This window comes from Nothoprocta perdicaria, unplaced genomic scaffold (genome assembly GCF_003342845.1).
Source record: "Nothoprocta perdicaria isolate Ctin4 unplaced genomic scaffold, notPer1 scaffold_22, whole genome shotgun sequence".
NCBI classification, from domain to species: domain Eukaryota; kingdom Metazoa; phylum Chordata; class Aves; order Tinamiformes; family Tinamidae; genus Nothoprocta; species Nothoprocta perdicaria.
The window spans coordinates 5,853,441-5,881,329 of record NW_020455415.1 but is presented as its reverse complement, the minus strand read 5'-3'; the positions used below and the strand labels follow the sequence as shown (position 1 = coordinate 5,881,329).

At 43.5% G+C, this 27,889-nt stretch overlaps 1 protein-coding gene across 1 annotated transcript; it reads right to left on the bottom strand.

Moving 5' to 3' along the window:
- Nucleotides 1–212: 212 nt before the first annotated feature.
- LOC112947062 (pre-mRNA 3'-end-processing factor FIP1-like) lies at nt 213–25,008 on the bottom strand. Its single transcript, XM_026039071.1, has 16 exons — nt 24,912–25,008; nt 24,612–24,651; nt 21,714–21,798; nt 20,361–20,467; nt 19,261–19,319; nt 18,106–18,216; nt 16,630–16,760; nt 16,226–16,350; nt 14,130–14,235; nt 12,436–12,634; nt 10,608–10,634; nt 8,224–8,281; nt 7,479–7,534; nt 5,808–6,006; nt 3,475–3,633; nt 213–1,636 (listed from the first exon to the last, which is right to left on the bottom strand). The coding sequence occupies exons 1-16, from the start codon at nt 25,006–25,008 to the stop codon at nt 1,504–1,506; spliced, it is 1,692 nt and encodes a 563-aa protein (XP_025894856.1). The 3' UTR covers nt 213–1,503.
- Nucleotides 25,009–27,889: the final 2,881 nt, after the last annotated feature.

Genomic DNA, 27,889 nt, shown 5'->3' with positions numbered 1-27,889 from the left:
TCCGAACAGGCGTCCCCTGCGAGATGCCACCTTCCTGGATCAAGTTGTTCTCCCAGCACTGACAACTGCAGAGGGCTGAGCGCGTTGAAGGCTTGGTCCCGGCTTTGCTGTTAATGCTGCTGCATGTAACATTTCCATGCTCTCAAAGCAAGTTTTAAAAGCCACATTTATCAAAAAACAAACAAAAAAACCCCACCTTTATTCTTCCCAAAGGTTTTGCACTTAGTGCATTTGATGGGTCATTATCATAGGGTTTAAACCATTACTGTAGTGCTCTACTGGCTCAAGTCTCTAAAGGCTGCAAGCATGACACACAGAAGGCATGATTACAATACAAAAAATATGCAAAATTTCAGAATCACATTATTTTAGGGGAAAGATTTAAGAGTTCTAAATATCAAGTCAAAGAAGTGGTAGATACTTAAAATGAGACACCTGTAGAATCACACAATGAGAAACACAGTGTCCTGCTGTGAACATACCAAACAAAACAGACTTACCAAATTCCTCTCACCCAGAAACTCCCTGTTGTCCCGTGTCCCAACCACTACCAAGTCAAAACAAACTTTGGAACTTGACTGCATTTATTTTTGAGAACTATGGGGGAAGGAATGCATTGCACAGGAGTGTTGGTGATATCCAAATAGAAATAAGCCAACCCAAGAAGGGCAAACTGCTAGATGGGACTTCACGTTCTCTAGTGTGCTATATTATTCAGCTCAACCCTTAATAATAAAAAAGTTAGTCAAAACTAAAGAGAAAAATCATGCTCTTACTATGGGTCTCCATTGAATGTGGTTTTCTACTTACAGGTGTGACACATGGTAGAACTACATTTGTAAGGGATAAAAAAAGTTGTGTTCAAAATCTTTGTATACCCTGTGTAAACACACTGAACAGCTTCTTGGAGCCACTGGACCCACCAGTAAAAGTCGTTCCTTCCCATGTGCTGCCAGTCTTGCCACAAAGAAACGAGAAGGTGTTCTTGTAGCTACAAAGAAAAGGGTTGGGGGATGAGACTTTTCACTACTAGAAGCCAGGCTCTACGCTGGCTCTCGGCATCTAAATCACACTTTTCTTTGGACAATAAATTTCAAGTTGCGCTTACTGTCCTACTTTTCAAAAGGAATGATGCTCACAAAAATAAACAAAAACTATCACCTAAATGCGTTAGTTTCAGCTGAAGCCATCTCTCGTCAGAAACCATAGGATCTGATACAATGAAGTCCTCCTTAGGGACATTTATGAGTAGAGTAGCTCAGTGCCTTTTTATATACTAGTACTGCTGTATTTTGTCTTGTATCAAAAAAGAAAAAAAAAAGAAAAAAAGAAAGAGTTTAACTGCATGTGCAGCCTTAACTCTCCAACCACTGCGACATCCTTCACTGCTTGGGCAAAGTCAGCCTTTTTTGGAAAAGAGGAAAAAAAAATGGCAAAACCCAACCCAAAACGTCACCAATGCCACGCTGGTTTGAAAGGAGCGAGTCCCTGCCGAGGGCTGCGTTACTCCTTGGCATCCTGTTCCTCTCCCTCCTGGGCGCCGTCTTCGCTGGCCTCCTTCTCCTCTTTGCTCCGCTTGTTCTTTTTGTGCTTGTGACGCCGGTGGCTCTCGCCCTCCTCGCTCTCGTGCTGCTTGCTGTGCGGGGAGCAAAGGCACAAAGAGGGATCAGGGGCTGCAGCAGCCTCGGAGCAGAGGAGCTCCGACCACCCTGCCCCTGCGGCACGAACAGCAACAGGCTGCTTTGATGGAGGATAAATGGGAGGCAGATCAGGAACGCTGAGGGCAGCGCGGTGCCACACAAGGCACCACACAAGGGCACCGATCAAGGGCAGGGCAGGCAAACTGCTCAAGGTGGTGGCTTTCCACCACATGCTGCACCATCACACGGTCTAGCAGGCAGTCTACTGGACAGGCTGCTCTCGGAATCCTTTTTGGGTAGTTTTTATAAGCAACCTTTGTCTCCCACCCATTCCTGAGGGAGCTCTGAGAATCCTGACACATCACAAGCTTCAATATCAAGCACTGAGCAGAGGCTGCTGCCAGAAGGAAGAGTCTTAAATTTGAAAGGCCTTTGAAATTGTCACCTTATCTCCCTCAACATCTTGGGGAAATCCCAAATAAGCAATTCCCTTTCCCTGCAGGTTTAAAACCAGATGAGCTCTCCAGAGCTGACCAAGGCATGAAGATGGCTGAACTGGAACAGAATACAAGAAAAATTACACTGAATTTACCTCAGAAAGGTTTGTGGTCACACGCTATGGACACGTAGCTCCAAGACTGGGAACACACTCAGGTGTCAAGAGACACTCTTACTGCAGCAGGAATTCCAGTTCAGTAGCAGAGACATCTAACTTGCTGAACCACTACAGCCTGGGCTGAAAACCTCCCTTTGAGTAATCTTCTGACCGGTTTAATAAATGGCTTCACAGTCGATTAAGAAAAGGCTGCTGCCTCTCCAGAACGCACGTTCAGCCACCTCGTGGACAGCATCGCACCAGTGGTTTATGTTTGAAGACACAACTGCCCTTTAATATTTAAACAAGCGTCTGTGATTTCCTCCACAGTGTTCAACTTGAAGCAAACTGGGAACTACAGCAAGATTAACCCTTTGATCTTCACCTCACTTCCAGCTAGTGCAGCAGCCTACTTTGCTACTTAAGCGCTCTGACAGATTGTCAATTGCCTGCACAGATGACATTAATTTCCTATAAAAGCAGTAACACCGCTCTCCAGCTCCGCAAAAAAAGAGCAAGGCTGCTCAAGCTATTCTCAGGATGTAGACTGACCCAGTAACTGAGCACTGCCTCAAACTGGAGGCCAGACTTGTTACTTTGCTAGAGAAACACTCTCCCAGGAAGACCCTCTGTAGCAAATCATACATTTTCCCGAAAAGCACTGGGCATCAGGGACACCCTGCTCCTGCTCTATTCCTTTGTCCAAATCATCAACATCCCTTGCAGGAGCATGGGACACAGAGCTCTGATCTCACAGTGGTCAGCCAGTTCCTTACACACCCCCTCCTGTTCCAAGGAGGAATTTCAGATGTTAGAAAAGCTTTTCTTTTCTGTGCAAGAAAACTTAATGCTCAAACCTGATGCTTTTGTTATGTTTATGCACTTTACTTCACATGCATTTTCCTTATGCTGTGACCTGTGCTGTTCAGATGTGATGCTCAGTACCTCTTCAGCACCTTCCACAACTCCTTGGAGAATCACAGCTGCAATTTTGTTGGCAGTGACCTGACACCCTGCGAGCTGCCTGAGACTGTTCAGACCACAAGGAATCCTCTCCCTACGGCAGGCAGCCCTGCTTCATGCTCAGGTACGTGTCCGAGACTGCCTTCTGTGCCCAGACTTCTTGTCTCAGTGCATTAGCACATCACAGGATGCCAAAGCGACCTGGGGGTCCAGTTCACTAGGAGCTACAAGCCTGTCCACAGCTACGGTGTATTCCCACTAACAGACTGTTCTTACCGTCTCGAAGACTTATGCTTGCTGCTCTCCTCTTTGTCCCGGTGCCTGCGCTCCCGGTGCCGGTCCTCCCGCTCCCTGCTGCGGTCCCGGCTCCGGCGGTAGTCGCGCTCGAAGTCGTAGCTGCGCTCCCGGCTGTAGTAGCGGTATCGCTCGTCGTCACTTGGCAAGAGAAAGGGGACAAGGGAAAGAAAGGCAAGTGAACAGACCATTCATGGGCATGAAAGGCAGGAGCTGTAATTCCAGGGCTGCAGACCCACCCTCACCAAAGTGTGTCACTTCTTGGTGAAAGAGTTAAGAGGTGCTGCTCAGCTGAGCCTGCAATTACTCTCCACCAGCAAAACAAGACAACTCTAAAGGAGACAAAAGCCTCCTCAGCCATCCAGAAATTCAGGACACTTTGCTAGTTGTAACTTAAAACTAACAAACTTATGAATCTGAATTCTCCTCTACCAAGAGTCAGATATCCAAGAAGCTCTCCTGAAAATACCTCTACTGCCGCGGCTGCTGCTTCTTGCCCAAGCCAAGGTGCAACTCAATCCTAACTGCTGACCACAGTGCAATACTTTATCCACTTGCCTAGTGCACAGTCCCCGTGGAACATCCAAACACAGCTTTCTGCTGGCTTCTCAAAGCAGAGCATTTGCAAGGTTTGCTCTTTGAATGGACTTGCAAAGGAAACACCTCAGCAGCAGGCACATGGTCAGCATTTCAGGGCTATTGCCCTCACAGTCCTGGAATACATCAAAGACATCCAGCCACCCTTGTTCAAGAACAACAGAAACATCTTCTTCCTATTATTCTGCCTCTCCTTGTGCCGGATTTTACCTCACAATATTATTGTCCCCAGATGCTCTAATTCAAAGACATTACAGATCAAGAAACTATTTTATTCCCTATGAATTTAAAAGTCCAAACTGCACATGTGGCAGTTACGAGTACAACTAAGATGGTCTTTTTGCCTATACCCATCTGCCCAAGACAACTCATTTCATCTACGTGCAAGAGTGGGCAGAATGAACTCAAATTCAGACATATCCTGTATACACTCTCTTTATTTACCCTACAGTCCTTCTTCCCAATTCACATTTTTCAATGCTGAAATCTAAAAGGTTCAAAAATTCCATTGTGGGAAACAACATTCAGGCTTCTACAGTAAGCAAGCCCAAAATGCTGTTCTAAGACTAATGGAAACAAGCCAGACAAGTCCAGCTCCAACACTAATCACCTGAGAGTGCTCCAAAGCATCCGCCGAGCACAGCTACCTGCCCTGCTCGTTGGGTATGATCTTAGAGATCAGTTTTCCCTAAAGCACCCAGAAATGCTAATGCGGTGCATGGAAGTGCTGATCACAGGACCTGGCCGCAGTATAAACTCAGTTGGGGACTGAGGGAGCTTGAGGCTCTTCAAACCACACAACATTTGTGCTCAGCTCCATTCCTCTCCCTTCCTCCTACAGCACCCACAACATCAAATGGAAAACAAACAGAAAAGACTTGTTACAAAAATGCTGTCCCTGCTTGCTCACCGCCGGGGCCTGCAGGTCTCCAGGGCAGGCAGCACCCTTCTGCCAGGAGGGCACATTCTGAGCATTTTTTAAATGACTATTGGCATTTCCAAGCCTGAAGTCTGCCAAACAGTGACACTCCCTGTGACAGCAACATCACAGGAACCCCAAGGCAGAGTACACACAGTGACAGGGTGGAAGGCTTCCTTGCAGCGCAGCCTTCTCCTTAGCTCTCTAAATCAACACTCAGAGGCTAAATGTCTCCCCCTGTGAGCACTCCCAGCACTGCTGTCACCCGAGATGGTGTCACATCCCAGCAAGGTTCCCAGCAGCCTGACCATAAACGCCTGGCCTTTCTAAGGATTTACATTTCATGGTTGACTCCTGCTGAATGGCACTCAGTCCCCCAAAGCCTCTACAGGAGAGCTGAGCAAAGCATGGGTGGTTCTCCCTTTGATCTGACATTTACAGTTAGAAGGTAAGAGCAGCAGCTTCTATGTCCAGTGCTTCACACCAAGCAGTGAAGTATCCAGTGAGCAGAGAGGGGCTATTCATTGACTGGTCTCCCTTGCAGGTGGGAGAGCAAGCAAAACCTGTTCTTCCGGATTGAACAAGCAGCTGACAACAGATACAGATAATCAGTCAGAGACATTGGCTCCTAATTTTGTCCTCTAGTTAAGGATCAAAACTTTCTTTACTCCAGATAGTTCAGAAAATTAAAGTGAAACAATCCCATCCCCAGGGCAGACCTCACCTTGCACTCCAGGGCAAGGCCAGGGCTCCCTCCCGGGTAGGTGTGAGCAGCAGCCTGGTGAAAGGCAGCACTCACTTGTTGTATTCACTGGTGGTCGGAGTGCGGTCTCTGTCTCGCTCCCGCTCCCTTTCCCGCTCCCGCTCCCGTTCTCTCTCACGCCTCGAGCCGGAGTACTCCCAATGGCTGCTGCTGGAACTGCTCGTGCCTTTGTCCACTGTTGTCACCCAGGGGGTGTGGGACGTGGAGATGGGTGGGTAGCTGATGAAACCTGAATCTGCAGCAAGAGAAGAGAATCCTTTTTTGTCCGAAGCATTGGGAACAGCCTCTCCATGCCCACTCTGCATAAATGCCACCTGGCCTGCAGCTTCCAACTCGGATCCAGCAGCTGCCATTTCAGAGCCCACCAGCTAAGCAGGCTTGGACTAACATGTTCTCGGACAGGAGACTGCCCAGCAGTACCAAAGTAGGTGCTATAGCTGCATCCCAAAGTGATACTGTTGTCTTGAAGACAACAGTGGCCCAGCTCCTCCCAACCTCCACATCTTCCTTCTTCCTTCCCCTCTATGCTAAGAACATGTGAGTAGTTTTTCCCCTTGTGAAGACAAACATGATTTCTTGCATCGTCATCTTCAAGATATTTGCAGATGTAGCTGCACATCAGTCCAACCTCCAATACAACTCATCAATGCAGTGCTACCCCTTCCCTCAGCTCTTGCCCTCTGCATAGGGCACATGATGAGGTCTTCACCAAGGAAAGCTCCAGACAGTTCCTCCAGATATCCTTGCTCAGATAGCAATGGTGGGGCATCCGTTTACTGCTGCCAAGTCCACCAAGTTTAGTCAGTCTCAGGCTCTTGGCAACTCCCAGGAGGTCTCACATCTCAGTCGGCATTTAGGGCCAAGGGTACCAGCTGCTGAGATCAGAGCCACCAGCATGTCCCCATTTGGATGTTGACCTGCAGCCCTGTTCAGCTGGACCAGCATGGCCAGCAAGGCCACGGCCCATGGCAGCACAGGCTGCTGAAGGGCTGCATGTGACAGCACTGGGGCTGCTGCATCTCAGAGGACCCGGCAGAGCCAGGTGGGCTTCCTGCCCGTGCTCCTGCCTGCTTGGTGAAGGGAAGAGGTGCCACTTCAAGGATGGCTGGTCATTAAGGAAATGGGACAAGACACTGGCATGGCTGGCACGGCTGTGACGGGAAAGGAAGTCTGCTGTAATTCTGGCACTGCCTCTTGCATTACAAAACACAAGGAGACAGATGCCTGCAAGTGTGTGTAGGCAGGGTGCCTGCGCGTGCCCGCAGGCAGGGAAGATGATACAGTGGGGGAGGAAGACATTCAAAAACTGATGGAGGAGACATTGAAGCTGAAGGCTACGACTGTCCCCGAAGGGTGGGGGGAGGAAGAGGAAGGAAGAGAACACGAACAAGCCTGGGTTAAGTAAGTACGACTGTGACCCTGTTGGGCACACGGGAGCAGCTCTGCATTCAGAGCAGGGAAGTGATGCTCATCGCTCAACTACAAATTTGCTTTGAGCATTGCTGCAGAAAGGGTAACACTGGCTTTCCAAGCACCTCACAGCACAGTCGGACTCGGCATGTCTGCAGTGACTGGGATAGCGTGGGGCACATGTGGGCCTTAAAGCCAAAGAAAAAATGATTTCAATCAATCTAAGAAAAAAAATAAACTACCAAAAACCAAAGAGAAAGGATATAAGCAGTTTAGCTTTTCATCTTAAGCACTCACCTGCAGAGTTGTAGCCAAAAGGAGGTGGTTGCCTGTTATTGTAGCTGGCCGGCTGGCTTTGGAGAGAGCAGAGGATACAAGTGAGTCACATCAGTGAGCCCCTGGCTGAACCACTTGCAGATATGTCTGCACTGCGAGTCTGCACAATTTATTTCTGAAGTCTCATGGAACATTCCCCTGGAAAACCTATTTTTTAAGGCAACCTGTTTCATTTTATACTGCAAAATATCAGAAACACAGCACAGCTGCTTTGTCACAGCTTCTGAAACTGCTCTAACTCCACTGCTTGCCTGGGCCCACAGAGTCTAGATTTGTCTGACTCCTTCCTATGTCAGGAAAATGACACCTTGAAGCAAACTAGTGTAAATGATCAGCACCTCGCAGTGAACATTCCCTGGGAGCTTTGTTCTCCTCCACTGCAGATCCCAGACCAGACTCCCTACTAGCACTAGCACCAGAACTACCAGCCCTGATCTAAACTTAACTTCCAGCATTTCTCATTACAGAGAATGGGAAGAGTGGTACCCATGGCTCTTCCCAGGTGCTGTGGGCTCACACGTTGCTCAAGGCACTGACCACAACCCAGCTCCTATCACCATTGCACTTTAAGGGAGGAGAGAAGCACAGGACACCAGAGCATGTGCTAATGCCTCCCTCCCAAACGAAGCCTTTCCACCCTGCAGCTACACCCAACTGCAAAGACAAGGCTGCAAGCAGAGTATGCAATGCAGAGAGCTTCTCTTACCCATCCAATGTTGGAATGAGGAGAGCTGGTGGTGGAGCCAGAGGAGGTGGAAACAACCCTAAACAGAAGCACAAGTCATCAAAAGATCTCATGGCTTTACATGAGGAAAGATGACTTCATTTGGATTAAAGTTAAGTAGTTAAAGCACCTTTCTACTCTAAACAAGGCCTTGGTTGAAATGCAGGAATTTTCCTTCAAGGTCTTATCTCCTCCACTGCTCTATAGGGTTACTAAAAAAAGAGAGCTACCTAAGCCCTATGGTTGATTCATTATCAAGACAAGATCAATTAAGGAATTAGAGAAAAGGAAAGCGTGACTCTTGTGGGCAGACAGATTGCAAGTATGGTGAGGGTTTTATTGCTCCACTGATTAAAATGAGTAACACGTTTCATGAGAGACAATGTAATACAGATAAAAGTTGTTTAAAAAATACTATGGAGAGCCAATTTTCTGAGCATATATGCATTTAAAAAAACTCATGAGAAAAGATAGCAACAATGAAGCTGAAAGATGTCAAAAGGTCCCCACAGCTGTTTGAAGCTTTAGAAAGGGGGGTAATTTCAAACACATTAATAGCATACTTATAGAAACACCAGACAGCATCTTCAGAAAACAGAAGTATATGAAGACATTTAGAAGTGAAATAAGCATTTGGGAGCCTAAGACCTCAACAATGTGAGAAAGGACAGGCTCCTAAAGGCATTTCTTAAACTTCTATCCATAGCTATAAGCAACCATTATTTCTATAGGTGGTTAAAAATATGAGCAAGAACAGATTACTCAACCATTGGCCTGATTTTGCATAAAGACTTCTCTTTTTATCATTAAACAAAATAAAAGGAATAAATCTTCCTAATACACAGGACAGGAGTCACCTGACTAGCTTTGGATATGTATGACACAAGTCTCCAGGTGCCTTTAAAGTCAAGGGACTTTCAGGCAGCAGAGCGGAGGAGACCTAGAGACAATCAATTCACCTTCTCTTTCAGAGCCTCTCCCTGCCGCCTGAAGTGACTGCTCAGCTAGTGGAGATGCAGGTCACAGACAAGCTGGGGGATATGTCTCACCATTAGATACCTCTCTCTTTTATTTCTGAGGGATCTTCCAACAAAATACAATGCCTAGAGCCTTTCCATCCAACTTGCTCACCAACTGTGAGCACTTCAAAGTGCTTCTGTTATTAGCACTTCACTCTAATGGTGGTGGATCATCATTATCATAATTAGCAGGTATTCTTCCTCATCTCCCTTTTCATCCCAATTACTTGAAGTGGAAGCTCTTTGCAACAGCCTGGTCATTTATTTCTCATCTTGTTCCTCCCAAACAACTTTAATCTGAATGCACTGTGACTAGCAAGCAAGTGCTGCAACGTCTAGAATCAAGACCAGGATTTGCATTTGCACTACAGATACAACTTTTCTAAATCCAATTCTAATGAGAGCAGGTTCCTTTCAGTACAGTACAGAGAACCAGCTCTGCGATATTACTGTGTGTTAAAAGAGGCATAAAAAGCAGTATTACAACAAAAACCAATGTTCTTGGTCTGAGAGATGACCAAGCTAGTATAAATTTTCTGTACTTCCATTTGCAAAGCTCTCAGCAAAGTATGAGCACAAAAGCTGTGCAATGAGTCCAACATGTCTGACACACATTAAGCCCACAGATGCAGACCTTGAAGAACATGAATAAAATATACAATATAATACTGAGGCAGTGGTCCGACTCAAAGTCACACAGTGGCCACCAGCCTTGGATTTCTAGATATTAGTCACTTGCTCAGAGTTATTTCTTCTTATGGTCTGCTATGAGAATAGCTAAATTACTTTTCCACTAGACAAGGGGAAAAAAGCTAATTGGGAAAAAGGGAAAAAAAAAAAAGAAAAATAAACTAACTTGTAGACTGGCCTTGATTTAGCTATATCCATAACACTGGTTGCTACATTTCCATGTCAGCATTCACCAGCCCTGCTGCACACCAGGGAGCAAAGGCTTCTGATGGAAACTGTATTTGGAGTCTTGTGCTCCAAAGCACTGATTTATCACTTAAAAACTTCTGCTATGCAAGAAGCTATAACAACAAGAAACAAACCATTCCAAATATAACCAAGGGGCCTTTGCCATCTGAAGTTTTTCCCCACTTTTTGGATTGCTCCTCAGAGAAAACAATATGGGTTTAAGAAGCCCTACAGATTAATATTTAAGTCCAAGCAAAAAATAAGCTATAGCAATTCAACATGGCATTGGAGTTCATTAGCCTTAGTTTAATTGTATTCTAACATGGATTTGAGAGCCATACTCTTATATGTTATTTAATCTTAATGCTCAGACAGGGCTATCTGGGTGTTTAAAATCACTGCTTTTGTTGAAACCAGGTTAGCACCTACCTGGAATAGGTCCGGGTGGTGGCAGACCTGCGGAAACAAGCAAATAAACAAAACTAGTGAGGACAGCAGGATAACCATGTCAATCTACATACCTCAAGCTGAAGCAGAAAGCCTCCTTTTGAATGTTTCACACATTTCAGCAAATAGATCAGCAGCAAAAACGGCGATATTAAAGCAGCAACTGGACTGCAGGTTATAATTTTCCCAAACAATCTGTTTAGTTTCATACTATAATTTAAAATGTTGCCTTCCTCTGCTGGAGGACTCATTTTCCCTGGTGTGGAAACACAAATGGCTTATTTGCCCTTGAGAACAACTGGAAAGGCAGAGGGGAGAAACTGCTGCAGTTTGAGAGGTATATGGACGTGCTGCAGCAGGACAGAGTGGCCAAAGTGGATCACCCCTTGAGAGCAATTATTTTCTGTCCCTGTCAGATCCACTGCAGGAGTTTTTGCTAAAAGACCAAAATCTACTACTTTGGCTGGCCATGCAGAAAGTTCTGGTGGGCAGCAAAAATTATAAGTTTTTTTGCTTGATTTTTCTAAACATATTTTTCAACATTTTTAATAATTATACTTACATAGTAAATCAGACATGTCAGTGAATAACTAAAAAGTGAATAATGTATAGCCCCTTCTCCTGATTTTGACAATGATAGGCAGTAAACGAGTCACAGCAGTCTCCCAGTCAGTACTGCAGTAATAATCTTCAAGACTCGCTTTGGATCACAAGATGCAAAGACTTATTAGGAAGTGAACACAGCGAAATGTGTTCTAGGCCATGGTCAGCATGTTTGTAATTGCATAAAAAAAAATGCACTGAAAAGTCAACAGAAATGACTTCTGTCCCTTAGGCAACTGAGAGGAAAATACTGTGAATGAGTAAGCACAGCTGCCTTCTCTGCTTCATCAAGTGCTCCACTCTTTCCACTAGCATAGCTCTCTCCTGCCTGGTGCCTAGAGAAAGTGGAGTTCTGGCCTTCATGTTGTAGCTGCATTAAGAAACTTTGCAGAAATAGACTGACTATATAGTGTAGAAGAAACAAACTATAACATGTTGCTCAAGACAACAAATTAGGAAAAAAAAAACAGAAGGAAATAAACTTTATCTCATCAGGTTTCCCCACCCAGTGTATAACTCCAGACGCAAAGGGTATTCTGGCAGATACAGGACTTGAGAGCATCTCCACAAGCCCCAGGTGCTCTCAGCAAGTACAAACCCCTTCGGTTAATGGTAAAGGCACAAAAAGCTTGCTAATGCAAGTTGCTAATACTTGTTGTCTGGACAACATCCAGTCGTCCAGAATCCCATAGCAGAGACCTCATTTACACTATATTTTGCTTCTAAAATGTAACACCACTGTAATGTCTTCTTATAAGACACTACAAGGAGTAAGAATCACCTAGCAGTAGCAGTAGGCACAAAAAAATACCTAGAAACAAACACAGAAAAATACAAACTTGCATCATCTGTCATGAAGCATTGGGCATCAATCGTGGCTAGTCAGGATTCTGACCTAAACAGCCTGCTGGTCTGACAAAGGACAGCAACTGCTATGTTCTTGGCTTCCTCTACAGAAGAACTGGAATCTATTTCTTTACCAATAAAGCAAATTGATCAACAGCACCCATGAAAACACAACCTAGAGGTTTTTAAAGGAACAGCTGCTTATTTAAGGATTCAAGAACAAACTGCAGCACGGCTAATGCAGATAATGAACAGAGATTAGCCAGATGAAAGGACCTGTTATGTGATTGCTGGACTGTCCCATAACAGCTACTTACTAAATTCACTGCCCTGGGACCTTTGAGTGTCAGATATTCCATACCTGGAGGATGCAGGGGAGGTGGGACAGAAGTAACCGGTGGAGGAGGATGAAGGAAGTGCGGTGGAGGAGGGCCAGCGAGGGGGGGAGGCGGCGGGCCCGCTGGTGGCGCGAATGGCTGTTGCTGAGGTGGCTGTTGGGGCTGCGATGGCTGCTGCGGCTGCTGTGGGGGTTGTGGCTTGCTGCCATGATCTCCCAGGACCTTGGAAAACAGAGGAAAGACAAGACAGCATGTTAACGCCTTTGCCTGTGCAGCTAGGACCTCACTGGCAGGAATGAAGGGTGTATGGTACCAAAAGAGGCAGCATGCCGCTACCTGGAAAGAACAGGTTGTGTTAGATCTAGGGGATAACATCTTTTGGGGAAGAAAGGAAAGGTTGATCCAATCAAGAAATACCCTTAGAACAGGTTATCATTTCTTAATCAGAATGGTATAAGGCCGGACTCAAACTGTGCACATGACTGTGCAGGACAGTTGTATATCTCAGTGTCATGAGCACCTTTTGTTTCACTGCCAAAGGGCTGAATTCAGCACCTAATGGGAGCTGCCAGTGGCACAGGATCCAAACTAAGAGTAGCCATATATGAGGGCAACATTACAGCCCTCAAATAACAGATTTTCCTGTTTTGAATATATCCATTTTGTCCTTTCCCACGGGCACTAAGTTGTCAGATTCTGCTCTAGACTGTGCACATGTATAGCAGCTAACAGAATAAGGCTGGATTCACATTTGTCTGATGGAAGAAAGAGGCCACCCACACACTATTGCTGGAACAACGATCAATAAGCAGAGACACTAGAGTGACGTGGAAACGCAGACGTCAGCGCTTGCTAAGTGGGAACAACAACCATTTCTCAGCAAATTCTTTCACTTTGCAAACACTCAGGCCACTACTGGCTAACAGCAGCAAAGCTAGCCACTAAAATACAAATAGACCACACAAATACATGTCAAAACAAAAACAGGAATTGCATGTAAGTAGGGATAAGGTTCCACATTTGAGGCTTTTGTGGGCAGTGGAAGGTGGCTGGTAGGAAGAAGGTGGTTAGGAGAGACAAATTCTTGGCAGACAGTCCTGGGAACATGCCTGGCATCTTCCTGCTGAGAACTCTACCAGAATGTGAGGGACATACACTGGATATACAAGATCAGAACTGAGCTCTGGTTTAAACTACAGCTTTTTATTTACTTAAAAGGGCACTATGCAGTGACACAGGACTGCCGTAACTCTGCAGTGAGAGCACATGATGCATAGTCTAAATGTTGCTTTGAAATAAAATAAACATAAGCCCCAACTATAAGTTATTCACTGCAGAACCAGAGATTTCACCCCATCAGCACTGGGTAGTAGATGGGAAAGAAACAACCCACACAGGAACCCCCCAGCACCCTGAAGGATACTTGGGAAGTGCTGATGACAGGACTAACTTGAGCTTTACTGTTCAAATGGCAAGACTAATATTTGAAAGGATGAATTTTTACCTCCTACTAAGGTAAAACTTCTAACACAGAAGTTATTTCAATGTAGAGAAGGGGGTGGCGCATGCATACACCCCAGCAAGATGGATACACCATGTCCACTGCTTTGCAGGAGACAATGGCCCAGGAGGTCAGAAACACGCAGGCATTTGCTCAGGAATCACTAAAAGTGCTGTAAAATCAAAAACATTTGTCAAGACTGTTCAAAGCTTTTACCTGAATGGGGTTTTCCTCAGAGGCATGTTTATCACGACGTCTTCCTTCTACTCTCCTAATTGTGCCTGCCTGGCCACCAATCACATCAATTGTCCCGCCCAGCTTCCTAGTACAAAGTAGATTCGTCTTTTTAGGCTCAAAAATATCAGAAGGAACAGTTTTCCCCATTACCAGACAGATCTCTCTCTCTCTCATACTGGCAGAAAAAAAGGCCACGTACATTCTTTTCCATCCAAGACAAATCTCTCCAAACAGCAGTTGCACTGGACTAGAGATGAATCAGAAAGAAACCTTTTTTTCCCCACATTTAAGCAATCTGAACTCTGCCCACAGGGGTGTTAGGTCTCCCTGAACATTTAGCAACATGATCCGAAGAATCATGTACTGCAGTAATAATACAGGTCATACACTCCAGAGCTTAAACCCTTTAATTATTCTCCAGATTTGAGTAACAATTGCAGACCTGCCCTCAGTGGAAGTGGAGAGTATTTATCAGGAGGAGCCTGTTGCTTTATCAGCCCAGATTTTCATTCCTTTCTGTCCATTCCCCGAAGTGCTGCTGGTACCACTCATGTTATATTCACTGAGCAGATTGTTTGACATTTTTTATTCCAGTTGCCTGAGGTCTACTGGATCTTTAACCAAAAGGTATATTCCTGTGACCAGGAAACTGTTCTCTGCTGCACTAGCAGAAATCAGGCAGAGAACCTGCCCTTCACCATGCTCTTTCATCCCCATATCTAAGTCACACTCAGAGCATTTCTACAGGAGCTGGCTGGTTGTACGAACAATGTAATTAAAAGCTTTATGAGAGAGAAACTCCAGTAACTCAATTTAAGAATCATATTCATGTGACAACTGGCTTGTGTAATATGGCCTTAGCACATTCTCCTGCCGTTAATCAAGGCAGAGAAAGGTCAGCACTTTTGCCAGTTAGACAGGAGACCTTTTCATCTCAATAGGAAATTTAGACATACAAAAATATTGGCTAGCTAGTAAGAGTTTTCTTATTGAGATCAGCTCTCGCCATTAAGCAAAAAATAAAAGTCTAATCTCTAATCCCATAACTTTTATGATGTGGTTTATGAGGACTCTCTTCCTGATCCTGACAGAAAACATCTGGTCCTGAGCAGACAGCTCTGCTGCAGGAACAGAATCTTCTGTCAGTATTTTCAAAACCAGACTGTACTTTGAAATGCACAAAAACACAGTATAGCTAAACAGGATCAGCTCATTTTGTACTGATGCAGCTTTGAAAATCTCAGGAAAGATGCATGACAGCCGTAAACAAAACTGACCAGTTTGATGTCACTATGAAGAGGGACAGAAATACCAGCAAAATGCTTTTAAGCGTTTTGCAAATGGACTAAGTATAATTTAAAAACTTATACATGAGGCTTATCATTGGTTCTCCTTCAGACACAGCTCTGCTTCATACGAGAAGGCAGAGTTGGGATGAAAGAGGTTCCCCCCCATGACAAGTGTGAAAAAGATGGAATGTGAACAAAATAACAGACACATCCAAACCCCAAATCTCTAGCTGTTCCATGTCACGTAGATTTGTTTTTCTGAAGCTTTTGATAAAATCCATCAGATTCATAATGTCAACAAAGGAAATTTCCCAGCAGAAGCTGCCAATCAAAATGACTCAATCGTTTTACTTTACCCAGCCTTTTAGATCCTCTTATTGGAGGAAAAAAACTAATTCATATTCCCCAGCAGTATACACACAGGTTCAGAAACCAATAGCTCCTCTCATCAGCTGCCAAATGTATAATCCAGTTCCACTTAAAAGGTAAAGATTAACATCGTGGGAGTAAGAACAGCCAAGTAAGCACAAGCAACCAGTACCTAGCTGGGCTAGAGGTTTTCCTCCCTATCTAGCAGTACCCATGGGCAGATAAATGGTCAGGATTGCACACTGAGCAACTGGTGAAGGAGCTGATAGTAAGTGACCAAAATAGCCTCCAGTACAGTTTAAAAGCTGCTTCTCTGTCAGGTTTGAAGAGACCCTAATAGGGCCTAGGTGGATCCCAGCTACCCCTATGAAGGACACAATATAATCACATCTTTTTTTCGTCCAGATCACTTTTTACCTATTAGGAGGAGGTCCAGCCTTCATGCGTCCTCCCACAAGAGCCAAGAAGTCGGTTTTGAATTCTGTTTTGATTATGTTGTTTTCCACTTCTTTTTCAGCATTTCCCGTCCTTCCTTGTTGTACCTAAGGAATACAGTATGCAAGAATGTTTTAATTCCTTTCATTCAACTGGATGGAGTGGCAGAGATGAACTGTAAAGAGAGGAAAAGGGCTTCACTAATGAACAACCATAGAGATGCTTAGTTTTTAAAGATATATTTTTGTATTTCTCGTCAATGGAAAGAATGAAAGTGATTTTTAGTTAGTTTTTAAGCTAGTTTCTGCTCTTATACTCTCATTTCTGTGACCACAAAGCCAAGTCCCAGTTATACTGCAGCCATACGCAGGAACAACATCACCTACTGTGATCTTATTCTCGGTGCTGATTGGAGGAGCAGGGTCCAGGCCAAGCTGAAGCCGTCGCTGCTTTTCACAATAAGCTTTCCATGTCTCTTCATTGAATCCGTAATTAAAGTAATCAGAAAGGTCAGCACCTAAAGAAGAGAGCATAAGTTAACAAGGGCATCTAACTGTTCTGTAAGAAAAGCAAAAGATAACAAAAAAAAAAGCAGAAAGAAAAACTGAAAAAGCTCACAAATCAGAGCACACAGTTTGGTGTCTGCTTTAATCTATCAAAAAACTGCTGTGTGTTATCCCAGAGATGGCTGCATCTTTGGGTGGGAGTGAACAAGGGTGGGACTCTTTGGGACATACAATATGCAGGCTATTACAAGATGCTTGAAACCAGCTATTCACTAACTGGATTCTCCACATTGATTTCTCACAATTTTATGGATGAAATGAGAGCTGACAAACGCACAAGAATGATGGTTGCAGCTACTGCCACAAAGATGAGAAGGTGCCACCCAACCTTCCTCTCAGTAGCTATTTGCACTACTATGTACTCTGATGCCCTCTATTTCAGATGTACAAGAGATCAAAAAGTACTATGGACAAACTTTCACAAGCACTCCTTACTTGATCTATCTTTCAAAAATACTACTACGGTAAGCACAGGACTAGAGGAAAGAATTATATCTGGGGAGAGGCAAGTGGATGTTATGCTTCAGTTAATATTTTATCATAACATATTTCATGAGTGGTATCGCAAAAAATTTGATCTCTGATTCCATCATTTACTTTTATATCAGATTCAGATTAAGAAAACCTAAAAGATTACCCGTAGCATTTTACAGCTGACAAGAATGATTTTGTCATACAAGAGCTCTTTTGAAGTATAAGTCTCCCAAATATAAATGAGGAAGACAAAACAGACCAGGTACAATATGTACAGGGACTTGAGACCCCTTGGACAGCCAAGCCATCTACATGAATACTCCCATTGTCACTGCCCTGCACAGCGAGGGTTCTTTACTGCAGAGGCGTGGACGTCCCCAGGGCCCAGATAAGGCTGCACAGGGATGACCATGAGTGTGGCCACAAAGAGACACAATAAATAAGCAGCTGGACATGAAGAGGATACGGCATCCCATCAAACAGCCAAGTCCTGATCTCACTCAAATGACTTTAATGCGAGCAAACACAATCACATTGATACAAGTACAATGTTTTTTGGAACTAGGGAATTAATAAAATATAAAAACATTCTTTAGGGAAGTTAAACTAGTAGAGAAAATACAGCCCCATTTTATGTAGAGGCATGACTTAATCAGTACAGCTCACTAATTGTGTTGATGGATATCAGACACTAAGCAAACATAATTATTTAGATTTTCCCTTTCCCTAGCAGTAATATGCAGGCAGAAATTACAAGCAAAATTAAAAAGAAGGAGCTAAAACTACAGAAAATATTTACCACAAGAAACTGTGAGGCCCCACCTGGTTTCCTCCATGGTTTGTCTTCAAATGAATCTAAATCCACTTCTATAACAGGCAATCCATTTATATTTCCTGCAGCATCTAAATCAATACCTTTGGGCTGCAACTTGGCTTTGGGGAGAGAGAGAGAGAGAGAAAAAAAAAACTGTTACTACTTTTAATGCAATATATTTAATCCACCAATTTGCTGAACAAATTATTCTGGTTAAAAATAAATCTCTACTCTGAATTCAACGTTGGTTTTACAGCACCTAGGTAACCACAATTAAGTATTTAATAAAAAGCACTTTTGTTGCTTTGTAAATGGATGGCAAGAGGGTGCAGAACCTGTAGCTGAACAGCAGAGAGGCAAATTCAATGCAGATTGCTACTGGAACGAATCATGAGAGCACGCATAACATTTACCTCAAATGGGGGGAAAAAAAAATCCCAGGCAAAATTTGTACTTCTTCCTTCAAAGATACATATTTTTACTTATAACAAGCTGCTTCAGGATCATTTTTAAGTGAACCATATAGTAACTCAAGTCAACAAAAACCTGCAGGGCATAGAATAAATTCTCAAACAAGAGAGAAACATTTACTTAAGCACAGAAATGGAAGAAAGAACATGAAGACTGTTAAGATACAGTCCCACAGATGAGGTAGACTAGAATCCAAGCCACAAGACACAATATAAATTAAACAATGAGGAGATAAAGCTCCTCTGCAGGAATGTGCACAACTAACACTCGGGGCCAGAATTTCTTTCTTAGTTAGCATCTTAACCTGCAAGTAGTTCACTATATTGACCATAAAGTAAAATTACTTCTCTAGGCAACTTGGAATGTTTGGTTCTGCTGTAAATGTATAGTTTAGAAATATTTTGAATTTTGATCATAATAATCAATGCAATTTTTTTCCATTTTAAAAGAGAACTACAACTAGCTTCTTCGCTGATCAGTAATCCACCAGCCATTACTTGATGACACTTGGGGCCGCCTGACAGTCCTGGAGAGACTGCTGCTTTTTAGGAAAGGCCTTGACTACTACTTTAAATAAATTGTACTTATGTGGCATTCCTTCAGACAGGAAGTAAGATTTGCAACTGCTCCAGCTGCCAGTGCCTGAAAAGCAAAATATTCCAAAACGTAAAGGATAAAAGTAACAGCAATACCTGAGGCAGATGCTCCATAGCCTCTACCCGTTTTTAAGTTCAGATTCATAGGAGTTCCCCTATATGGAAAGAAAATTGCTGCATTGGTGTTTTGACAAATTATTTTAAGTCTTTCATTCAAAATATATTCAAGCCTTGACACCCTTCAGAATATGAACTGAAGTTCAATTGGGTTTATTGACACTTCTTTGCAATTTTGAGTAATAAATCTTCAATACCTTACACGTAAGGTTATGCTACATATAACATTCCCTAATTGTATAGAAACCCAGCACACACATATCAACCAACAATAGAAGATTGTCTCAAAGAAGAAGAAAAGGGAATTTCAAGATATCATTCTGCCCAGGAACATACTTAAAACTAAGTATTTACATGAAGCTGAACACCATGGAAATTACAGCTGCACGGATATCACTGAACGAGGAGCAAAAGATGGAAACAGCCAACTCCACACAGGATGTTTGCAGAATCTAGTGAGCTGGTGACAGACTGGACAGAGCATTGCTTTTCAGAATAATCCATCAAACTGAAACCACCTCTACAAAAAGAGAAGGAAATTATCTGTGAAGTGGAAAATTAGAATATGTTGCAAAGGACACAAGTCATTTCGTTAGGAGGAAGGTAAGTAAAAATACTGTCTTATTTTTATTCAATGCAAATTAGGGAAAACTTTAAGCCAGTGACACAATTTCCTGGTTTGAAAACAACCTCATTGTTTCCGAAGCATGAAGCAAATGGCTGAAGATCTCAGTAACTTCAGCACTTACATAAATTCTTAATACTACAGATTTTGGTTCCTGAAGTTTTCAAAGATGAGTTAAACATAACTTACCACCTTTGATTTTGCTGATCAAGTGTTTTGACAACAGATAATTTTTTAACAGATGACCTATGAATTATAATTGTTGCATTTTTTTTTTTTTTTTTCGGATGGATTCTCCATTAAGCAATGCCAGGACAAAGAAGTCCACCAACTTCTAGTCTCAGTCCTGTGCCTTTGGACTCTAGGTCAACTCTCTTCCCTACTTTAAAAACCAATCAAGGTGCTAGAGAGTTATTTCAAAAAAGAAACAGCCATCCTAATCAGCAATACATACATATATGATGGTGCTCCTGTTTTAATATTGCCAATAGTAACTTTCACGTCATCATCATCACTGTCGCTATCACTGTCTTCCTCATCATCTTCGCCACTTGGAAGAGCCTAGCAATAACGAAAACACACAGGAGTGCATTAATATTTACAACTGAGAAACTCAGTCTTAAAAAGCTTGAATGAGGAAAGACTTTTAGAAAGAATGATTCTGATATCAAGAGAACACTGTATTTTGCTCCAAGGCTGTGCAAAGAATTGCTTCAAAACACTAAAACCATGAAAATAAACAGACCTCCACACAAACAGACAGCACTTTCTTCCTGGAGAGCTTTCCTTTGAAGAGTTAGCCTTAGTTTCTCAAAGTGAGGAAAGTTTATCGCAGTTCAAGGAAATTCATCATATCCAGAGTTCCTCTCCCCTACTCTTTGACACGGCTGGGGCTTTCCTAAGATATCTACTTCAGAGATCCATGTTCCAAGAATACAATCACAGATACAAGCGCCGAAACACTGTCACCAACCTTCCCTTGAGAAAGTTGGAGCAATTATTCTCTCTCATAGCAACCTTTGCAAAGGGAAACTGTTGAGAAGTTCTGCCTGGCTTATTTAGCACATTTAGTCCCCAGCTCACTTGAAGTAAGAACTTTGGAGCTCTCAATTCCAGCACTGCACCATACTGTGATCAAAAAAGTATCTCTGTTGCTGGAGCACAAAAGGTCTTTCAGATACTCAGCCTCAACACTTCAGAAGACTCACAAGCTATAAACTTTTAAGCTAAAAACTCACATCACTAAAAAAGGGAATGGGAAGGTGTTCCTGATCCTCCCTCCTTTTCCATGGCTCACTCTCTCTGCAAGTTCTCTTAACATACCACAAGGGCAGAAAATAAATCCAGGAAAAATGACTGGAGGGAGTGGGTAAGAAAACCTCCCTCTACACTTTCGGCAGATCACATTTAAGAGGCCTGAGAGTGAACCAGAATAGATCCCCAGCAATCCTAACGCTGCAGGCTCTCTGTGTTCTCCATATTTTCCTTTTTCATAGTCAAGTAAATACTGAGCTGGAAGCAGTATCATGTTTTGCTCCCCCTGTCAGCAGACTGCAGCATCAGAAGCCTTCATCTTTGGTACTTTTTAACCATCCTCAGAAGAGGGACCATTCTTGTACCCACTACACAAGACAGCCTGAGCAGAGAAGCTCACGGTGGTTTGCACTGGGACTGCACTATCAATACACTCCTATCGTACAAGTGTAACATATCTGCCAGTCTGAGCATCCTTATACTGAGACCTTTTTATCTACAGACATTTCCACATGCATAAATAGCTGTCTACCCTTGACAGTGGGACACATACGTGCTGTGACAGGTCTCGGTCCTCGCTGCTGGCCGGCCGGTTCTCCTGTGGAGCATCTTGCAAAGGACGAGCAGATTCTGCATGCCTGCGGAACACAGCACAGAGAAGTAAGTGGCAAGCCTGACCTAGAGGTCTCCCTACAAACACTTCTAAAGCATTTGCCCAGTGACTTTCATACAATGGCTTTATTCACATGGTGTGTTTATTCTGCTGGCAGTTAGCTCGACTATATGACAAAAAAATTAATCGCTCTTGCTTGACTTTACTTTTGTTGGAAAGAGTGAATTCAGTGTTTGCAAAGAGTGTCACATAGACAGCAAGGTTGCCAAGCGTCAGCCAACTGTTAATGTGCAAGTGCCAGGTATAAAAACGTCCAGTTTGGGTCCAGTGCAGTCACAGCTGACAGGAAGGAGACCATAACTGTCCACTGTATAAGCAAAACTTCATCTGTCCTTTGGGCTGTTGACAATTATACTTTGTAAGAAATAAGGACATCTGCCCAGTAGAAATTAGAGAAAAATGATTTCAGCCTTTCTACAAAAAGGCTTGCTTTGAATTTTAACTATCCATTATAGAAGGCAGATAATCACCCACCCAATTTTCTCACTCAGTACAAATTAATGCTAATGCAGCATTAGCCATTTTCAGATTTACTTCCAGTTAAAGGGTTGGTACAAACGTTGGCATTCTTTTGTGCATTAACCAAGCAAAAACAGTCAAATTGACATACCAGAAAAGACTGTGCTGAGTGCTACAAAACTAAAATAAAGCAAGAGATCTTTTTTCTCTCTAATGGCAGAGGGAAAACCTATTAGTACTTCAAAATGATGCTAGTTTTTCAGCAGAGATGATTCCAATAGTCTAGGCTTAGGAAACCCAATCTTCCTCCAAGGACTTGGAGCAAAGTTTGGCACTAATTTTAAACCCCACACCTGGTAGTAAACTGTACAGGATTGCATTCACAGAGAATAAACCCAACTAACACCTAACAGAATCCATGCACTGGTCAGGCTAAAGTCATTTCAGAGGCTGCAGGAAAGGAGACACCAAAAAAGCAAGACAAAGATGACACTAACACAGCTCAGAAAGCAGTCAGACAGCATCTGTGTATGAAGAACTCCAATACTAAAACCAAGAGGAAAGAGAGAGGCAATGAAGGTTCAGCAGATGAAGCTGAGGTCCTATTTTTGTCAGGTTCTTAAAGTGACAGCTGAAAACGTTTTTTTTTTTTTAAATAAAATTAGCAGAGGTGTCTCAGGAAAGATGTGACATAAGTCGTTATTTAAGGATGAAGAGATGCACCACTAGAGAAAATTTTACAGATGGCTCCAAGAATTTTCCACATTTTGTTTGCAAGATCAAAGCAACTCATAGCACCAATCTTAACCCCAGAACTTTCTTAGAATCCAAGATGCCTGAGTAAAGGAAGACTGACAAGTATTACCTTCGGCTGCAAGTCACATGAAATATCTGTGGGTGTGCATTAAAATTTATGAATTGGAGTTCATGGATACATTTGCTAAGTAACAGTCATTCCCCAAGGAATGACTGTTTGCTTCCAGGGAATGAACAACCTGAGAGGATCACAGCTACCATCTGTGCAAAAAAAAAAGGCTTTGGTAGCTAACATCCCTGCAGTGCTAGCATAACCCCCTGTGCTAATACAACAGCGGCCTTCACATCTTCACAGGCTGCTGGTATTTAATGCACCTGTTAAGCTAAGGAATGTTAATGGACTCTGTATCCCACACTACGTTGATTTCTGATTCATCAACAGCAACAATATCCTGGATAAGCAAAGGGTTGAGCAGAGATGCAACAGTTAAAGTAGTAAACAGAATCATCTTTTTAGAACATACCATTGTTCTTAATTAGGAACATTCTCATAGTGGTACAAATATTAAAAAAAAAAGACAAAAAAAGAGCTAGCAACACCAATAATAATAATTTGCCTTCAAACCTTTTAGTTATTGGAGACAGTTTTTGGAAATTAAGATCTTTAATTGTGCTCTGACGTAAATTTATATTCAGAAGTGAGAAGGAACAACAGATTTCTGCAAGTTAGCAGTAAAATTCCATCTCAGCTAACAGATGTTCCTTTAACAAAGCTCAACTGATATCCTTAGGTAAACATCTAATAGGTCTGATTTTTTTGTTGTTCTTGATTCACATTCCCAAGCACATGATGTAACTAAAGTGGGATAACATCCATAACAGAAACTTCACAGATACTGGACTCATGAAGACTGCACAGGACAGTGAACATCACACTGAACAGCTGAAGCTGCTGAGCACACAGAAGTTGAGCGCAGAGTAAGTTTTTGAAAACCAGACTATGTTCAAAAAATGTACAGAGATAGTAGCTTTGCACAGAAAAAAACAAAACAGAACAAAAAAACTCCTCTCCTGATATAAAAGGAAAACTCTGCTCAAAAGCAGGCAATTCCCTCCTTGCACAGAAAGCAACACTGAGCATTAAAGTTACCCCCAGGGCTTTTACCTGAAAGTCTCATCAAAACCACATACTTTACAGAATTGAACAGGTCAAGGGCTTCACTCAAGCTCAAGGGTCTTAAGCTTTCCAAGCTTAAGGTCAGAGCTGCTGTTTTACCAGCACCAGGTGAGCAAAGCCTAACCCCTCAACCACTTTTCTTTGTCCCCAAACCATAAACCAGGCAAGTGATTTAATGCAGTATCAATGAAGGGGGTGGTGGGTTGGTTTTAATTCCTGTCAGCTCTTGGGCCTGGCTCTTCACAAGCGGAGGGTGGGCGCTGGGCAGGGCCGGGTGCAGCCGGGATGAGCTGTGGGCCGGGGCACCAGCGGACACGGGACAACGCTGAACACCGGCTCCTCTCGCACGTGCATCGCTCACAGCACGACACGGGCTCCGGACTCACCCAGAAATTGGTCCATCTTCCTGCTTGCCAGTAGTGTCATCTACGGGAGCAATAACGAGAACAAGAAAGTTATTAAGAGTGAAACGGGCCAAATTGTGAGCTCGGGGACACCTACACGTGACCGCACACTGTCACCTCAAGGCTCAATCTTCCCCAAACCTCAACAAGGAGGCGAAGGAAAGCGAAGGAGCGGTCAGGTCTACCCGCCTGTGACAAGGGAGCTCCCGGCACGACCGCGGGGCTATTGTTAAAGGGACAATAGAGACCCGCCCCGCCCGGTCCGCCCGGGGCGGCACGTACCCCCGTAGAGCCAGTGCTCCTCGTCCTCCTCCGCCTCGAGCGGCGCCGCGCCCGCCGCCGCGCCCGCCGCGCCCGCCGCCTCCAGCTCGGTGGCCATGGCGGCCGCGGCGCGGGAGGAGCGGCCTCCGCCGCGGCCCCGCTAGGCTGCCGGCGCGGCCGGGGCCGAGGCGCATCCGCTGCGCCGGGCACGGGGCGGGCCGGGCCTCGCTAAGGCGCCGCCATCGCTCTCCGCTCGGCTCCTCCCCGGCCGGGGAGCGCAGGTCGAGGCCGCCGCCGCGCCGCCCGCTCCGCCGCCACAAAGGGCGCCGCGCGCCGGGCCCTCGGCGGCGGCCGCTGCGCAGGAGCGGCCCGCGCGGCGCGCATGCGCGGCGCATGCGCCGGCGGCAGGGCGCGGGAAAAGCGCGCTGAGGGAGGGGCGGGGCTGCGGCGCCGCGGCCCGCGCCGCAGGAAAGCGCGAGCGGAGCGGGACGGGAGCGGCCCAAACCGCTCCCAGAATTCCCGCTTTAGACGTAGCCTCTACTGCCTAGTGGCTGCGGAGTGATGGGCCCTGCTAGCTTCTACGGTAGAAGAAATTGAGATGTATACACACACACACGCACACACACACACACACATATCTAATATATATATATATGCACCAGGATGGTATCATACTTTCTGAAACTGCTGCCTTCTATGAGAAGCAGGATCCAGCCCTTGATCCCCTTCCCCCTCATTTTTTTTTCCTTTTGAAAGAAACTTAACATGTAACTTAGCCGATTAACATCTTGTAAACCACTGATTAACTTGATGACTCAGTGCATCATTCCTACGTTTGGCCTCCTAAGTAAGAAACAATTTCTAAATTATATATTAGCGGTTACATTTTGAGTTACATCGAGCTTGCTCAAGTTAGGCTCCCTCTGAGGTCTAGCTACAACAGAACTAGCAAAATAACCTCTGCTTTTCCCAGGCTCTTAAGGAAACACCATGGTAGCTCCAGATCCCACAGGAGCCCTGCAGCAAGACCCCCCAGTGAAAAATCCTTACACGAGATGGTCCATAGCATTCATTTCAGAGTTTTCTTTTTGGGAAAGGCCAGCCCAAACCAGCCCATCCCCTCTCCAAGCCCCAATGCAAGCAGCCAGCGTGGGCCCAGCAGAAACCCAGCACCGTGTCTGGTTTAAGGAAAACTCACCACTCTCCCATTGCGCTCGGCGGAGCAGCACGCAGGCACAGGAAGCGACGCAGAGGGGCTGGCTTCCATAAACACAGCGCACTATTTAAAGGTTTTCATCTTTAAATTTAATTAAAGAAAAATGCTTCAGAGTGATTAAGCATGTCTGACTTCCAGCTTCTCTTAATGGCACAAGTCAGTGCAGTAAGTTGTAGGTATAGAGCTCAGTTAGAATTTTATTATAAAAAACAACAAAACGACAACAAAAAATTTTCAAGGTGTGAGGTCCTACTAAAAAGTCTGTTCACTTGTAAACAGAATAAAAACAAAGAGCGCAATTAAAAAAGAATTTTCATACAACTTAAAATGAAACCACTTTTCTTAAGCAATACAAGTTAAAACTTTATGAGTACACCAAAAACAGAAAACAAATAAAAAATGCAGAGGAATCACATATTGTTTAGTGAAATGATAAACTATTTACATTGAATATTAATAGCTTGACATTTTTATTGCTCCGATGGTAGTGTGTTTACAAGTAATGTAGTAAAATACCTTAGTGGGACACAAATACGCATATATTTATGTTTTTGCATATGGAGTTTTGTACCTGTCAAGAAAAGCATAGGAACGTTTGTGTTTTTCAAGACTACATTAGATTTAGCAAAAATGGTTTTTACTCATCCATATACAATCAAATCCACAGTTTCTAGATATGTCTGTATGTGTCTTAAAACATATATATTTTTCCTCCTACTGTCAAACAATTTCACAGATGCAAGTGGAAAAAATCCAGTAGGTCAGAGCTTTGCTACTTCACTTTTTTGATACTTTAATACTTCTTAAGATACAAAAACACCCTAGATACAAAACCAAGTATTTCCTAGATAAAAACTAGAAAAGAAAGTAATTGGCAACATGTTTATGTGAAAAATCAAACACTGATTAGGTAGACAGTATTTCCATATTTGCTTTTAAAAAATGATTGTTGCAAACTCACACTAAATACTGATACTAGTTCCCTTTTCTCTTCACTCTTTGCCCAGTATTTTCTCTTTTGCTAGAACCAGTCAAGGCACTTTCTTTACCATAACTACTATGCTTTGCTAACATTAGTCTGTTATATTGCTATGAGTTCTCTTTCCAATTAACAAGCATCTTTCATAAGTGGTTTTACTAATTCATGATGACTTCTTACTTCTAAAATGATTTTTTTTTTTTTAGTTTTCCAAAATATAATAATTTGCTGAAAGATCTTGTAATAAAGCCAAGGACAGCCCAGGCAAGAGAGAACCTGTAGGCAGAACACAGTGCACAGAGTTTGCAGCAGTACTTGCAGCTGTCTGCATCTTTTAAGTGAACTACGGAACCCGCGACTCTCAATTGCAAATAGTATTGCATGCTGGTTGTGCATTTTTATTTTAAATCTACTTACTAAAATATGGATTTTTGCTAAAAATTGCTGTTTTGGCTCATATACTCTTTATGAGTTGGTTTATGGCCACAAGTCTAGATGCCTATTAAAACACCAAGAGAAGAGACCCTTTCATGTGTTGAAGATTATATAGTTCATAATTGAACATAAAGTAACATTTACAGAATTTATGCGCTTAAATGTAAACTTTTAAAATTCATATGCTATGAGATGTACTGCTCAAATGGAAAAGCTTACAATATTTTCCTCAGGCTGGCACAGAATTTCACAGAAACAAAACAAATCAGATGGAGAGATTTTGAATACGATGAAGTCAGCAGACTCTGAAGAGAATCTCTGTCAGCAGTGAGAGCAATGAAGTGTTTGGTATTCAACCCTGGTAATTAA